The following is a 4,278-nucleotide window of genomic DNA, read 5'->3' as shown; positions in this document are numbered from 1 at the left end:
GTTGACAGTTTGATACTTTGAAAATTTTGAGCCAGCCCTACCCCCAAGGGCTGTAGGGTGGGGCTCAAAGGAGTCAGTGTGCTAAAATTTCTTCATTTTCCTTGTTTAGAATCAGAGGTGCTAGTTTCAAATACTTTTTAGTCTGAAATCTGTATGCTAGATATTGAATAAGGTGGTTTTATTTGTTTTTTGTCACTTTGAATAATATTTCTGTTCATGTTAAAAACAAAATCAACTCTCTGTATAAATATATCAGGTGACCATTAAGGCCCATGGGCCTCTTGTTCTTGTGTATAACTTTTTTCCTGTTAATCTTTCTCACACACTTGCCATTCAGCCTTTGATGTGATGTTTATAAATTCAAAACGATTAAATATATTTACAGAAGCAAAATACTGCCTTCATATTGTACAACTAGCTGAAAGCGAAAAGATTTCTGCTTAAATCCTCGGGAGAACCCTAGGCCTACAAATTTACATTCTATAAATAGAAAATCTTTTCCCTGTTAAATTGGTTTTAGTATCAAACATAGCTTGTTGTGTATACATGTATATGGGTTTTTCTTTCTGGAAATTCAGGTTTAAATTTGTGAATTACTGGGTGTTAAAAAAAATCAATAAGGGTCGGCTCCAGTATTCTAAATGGAGAACCAAAACATGCAGGTTCTTCATCATGGCTGGTAATCTTAGGGCAGCTGGGTAGGAAGGGACATATAACGATTGATTGTGTGGGGAATGGAGTATTTATAATGGTGGATTATCTGAGTAGAACTGAGAAGACGTGGGAAGGGGAATCTTTAAATAATCATAAATGGAGGATGATATGGCAATACAGAATGAACATATTGAGATACATATCCCAATATATTGTTACAGGAAAGATGTGCTCGATTTTATGATTAGTTATTGTCAGAATGGTATCAAACTTAATCATATATAATATGGATCACATAGATTTAAGATTTTTATCAAACCAACCATTGATTACAAAATTTGAACTAATTCCCACCACTATAATAATAAAAGCCTCTTTTATGCTTATTGGCATATCTGTTGAAATTTGTAGTAATTTGCAAAGTTAAATTACCAAGCAGAATGAGAAAAATAAAAATTAGCTTTTAAAAAAATATTGCGGTACAGCAATATTTCATCTATGTATTGTACAATATATACCCATGTATTGCGATGTACCTGTTTTCCAATATAGTTTCACAGCCCTAGTACTGAGTGAGTATGTAAAAAGTGAGGGAGAGGAGGTTGATATTTATGATGGTGGATGATATGTGAGCTTATAATAAAGAAGTAAACAGGATAGCTGTCAATCATTAGCTTAGCTTAAATTGTTTGTACCCCAATGTCTGATTTACCTGCTGCCTACAGCTGACAACCATTATGATAATTTACACTAGATGTAGATTGTATTTAGGCTAATTAATGATTTTCTCCCTTACCAAATCATTCTTTTCTGCTATATCTACCTTAAAGCACCTCAATGGTTAGAAAAATATGATCGCATTGAGCAATGTGTTATCAAGTTATGACATTCCTGTAAGACAGAACTGTCACCCTATCATGTTGAACAGACTCTTGACATCATAAAAACCTGTGACCTTATTTCAGAACGCAGATCTGACTCGGGGAAACAAAAATTCAATCACCATTTCTACCTGTATACATAAAATAAACACTAGCATGTGTTTTATAATAAGATTTTGACAAGAAAATCTTGTTCTCTGTTTCAGTACTCTTAAAAGAAAAGATTCTAAGCGATTCCTTGGATAAGAAAACTTTGAAGATAACAGATTTCGGATTAGCAAGAGAAGTGTCAAGAACCACCCGGATGTCTGCTGCTGGGACCTACGCATGGATGGCTCCTGAAGTGATAAAGACCTCCACCTTCTCCAAGAGTAGTGACGTCTGGAGGTAAACAAATTGTTTATTGTTGTTGTCCTTGGTTTTGTTATCATGTGTATCACACCAACTCAAACAAAGTTCAGGGGGATTTCTGTATGGCACTTGAATTTAATTTGCATGAGGAAACTTTCAAATTTTGTTTATTGAACACTAGGTCATTAATCCTAAGTGAACTTTGATGGGAAAGGCAACAAATTCAGAGATTTTATGCTGCTAATATGTGAAGATAAAACCGCCACATGATTAGTGTATGTTAGTACTGGGATCGCCCTGTCGGTTGACTGGATGTGATGGTTTCCCTTCTGTTTCTTGGTGACTTTTTATGCTCCCCGAAAATGTTCTTTGGAGCATATAGTTGCGGCTTTGTCCTTCCCTCTGACTTTCCATCTGTCCATCCTTTTCGTGTCCGGAGCATAACTTTACCCACATTTACGCTAGGATCATGAAACTTGCTGTGCAGTGGCACGGGGATCCTTAAGGGTCCACAGTACTACTGACTCAGTCATTAAAGTTACTTAATTGGAACCCTCCAAAATGGATCTCACCAGCATCAATGTCTTGTACAATACCTTTCTACTGTGACCTCAGCTTACTATCTACATTATATAAAGCTATGTATTCAGCAGCTGCCGTCATAAAATCTGTCGACTCATAATTCATTCACAGGTTTAATGTAGAAGTTGATCTTAGTAATAAGTTTCCACAGGCTGGACAACATTTGAACTTTAAAAGGAAATCCGCTGTAAGTGTATTAGGAAAGCCATTTCTAGTGCAGCTCCGCCAGAACTTATTGTATCAATATTGATGTTCTGCAGGAGTGGTACGTGTGATTTCATTCATAATTTATTGACATTGTATGCTTTTTGTGGATTAAACATTGCGGTAACAATCAATATGACTTGGGAAGAGTTGTGTGATGATACCGAGGTATAAATGTTTAGTTATTAAAATCGGCGAGTTAAGGCCTCTGGTGTTACATCATGGGTACACTCTCACTCAAACCTCATACAGACTGGATTGAGATGTTGGCAGCTGTATATAGGTGTTGTCTCGATATTTGTGTAAATAATTTATTTTGTCCATTTTCTTCATGATAGACTTTTTCAGGTTTTATTGGATGACCTTTTTAAAACCAAAACACCAAAAATTATGACGTCACAGTCACTAGAACTATGTTTTACACATCTCATTTTAAAAATAAATAAATACAGTCATTAACTGGGCATTTCAAAAGTATTACCAAAAATACCTTTGCACCGAAACTGATTTTGCCAGCATGACTATAGCTTTGATAAATCATTTCTGATAAGAAAACTATACCTTGTGGGACTTTTATGAAATATTAGCATCAACATTTTAGTAATTGTGAAAAGCAATGCTGGAATTTGAGACCAGGATTCAAACCCTGAACTTGTTAAATTATTGCTCTTAGGCCATGGTTGATTTTTGTTTTCTTGCATTGAGTGATGACTGGATGTTGATCTGGTCAATAATCCTTGGTACAGTTGCAACTTCCTATTAGATTTCCCATTGTATATGTTCACAGTTGACCACTGAGATTGCCTCACCCCAAATGTCCAAAGAAACGTTTATCCATACTACTATTACTAGATTTGCTGGTTGCCCAGGTAATTTATGTGTACTGTAATGTGTCCCTTAAGGGTCTATCAGATCTAATGTTTTTCCCCTAATTTTGTTTAAACTGTTTTTACATACAGGTGTAAACAGCAAATGCCTATATCTTTCATATACAGTGTATAAGCAGATGTTTTTGTGCCAAAAAATGTTGTAGAGTAGTTATTCTGAATACATTTTACACACAAACAAATGTTAAAGGTTGGAGAAAAAAAAAAATTGCAGCACATTATAAAAATGTCAGTCTGAAACTGGAGATGAATGTGTTTGGGTTATGAAATCAGTACTAAAATCAACAATTCCCAACAACTCTATGACCGACCTGTCTGCTTTCACGGCAACTGATTTTTTTTTAGCCATATTAATTTTGTGCACTCCAGTCTCCAATACATTTTATGAAATGGCCATTCTGGCAGAATTGTTATTAAATTTCAGTCATAGCATGTAGACATTAACGTAAGGGGAAAAAACTCAAAAATGTTTGCAGGCTTTTGTCCAATCCCAACTCCCATTGCATAAGTACGACTGTAAAATATCCTGTTTAAGGATCCTTGTACCACTGACAAAAACTGTAACTGTATGTTGGAAACTTCCTTTTCCGCCATGACTACAGCTTTGATGAATCATTTGGGAGAAAAAAGCATACATTTCAAGACTTTTATGAAAAAATAATACAGATGAATAAAAACAAATCTTGAAACAACAGTGTCCTAGAGTGAAAATTCAATGG

The 4,278-nt window shown here is 35.2% G+C and overlaps 1 protein-coding gene across 2 annotated transcripts in view; it reads left to right on the top strand.

Annotated features, from left to right (window-relative positions):
- LOC110464077 (mitogen-activated protein kinase kinase kinase 11-like) overlaps positions 1-4,278 on the top strand; it is a 68,589-nt gene that overhangs the window by 20,832 nt on the left and 43,479 nt on the right. For both annotated transcript variants that reach the window (XM_021519110.1, XM_021519108.1), the window contains exon 2: positions 1,742-1,922. In XM_021519110.1, coding sequence (XP_021374785.1) covers positions 1,742-1,922 — 181 coding nt within the window. The remainder of the gene's footprint in view (positions 1-1,741; positions 1,923-4,278) is intronic.

The sequence above is a fragment of the Mizuhopecten yessoensis genome, unplaced genomic scaffold (assembly GCF_002113885.1).
Source record: "Mizuhopecten yessoensis strain PY_sf001 unplaced genomic scaffold, ASM211388v2 scaffold10955, whole genome shotgun sequence".
NCBI classification, from domain to species: domain Eukaryota; kingdom Metazoa; phylum Mollusca; class Bivalvia; order Pectinida; family Pectinidae; genus Mizuhopecten; species Mizuhopecten yessoensis.
The sequence above is the reverse complement of the archived record's forward strand: the minus strand, read 5'-3'. Positions and strand labels throughout refer to the sequence as shown.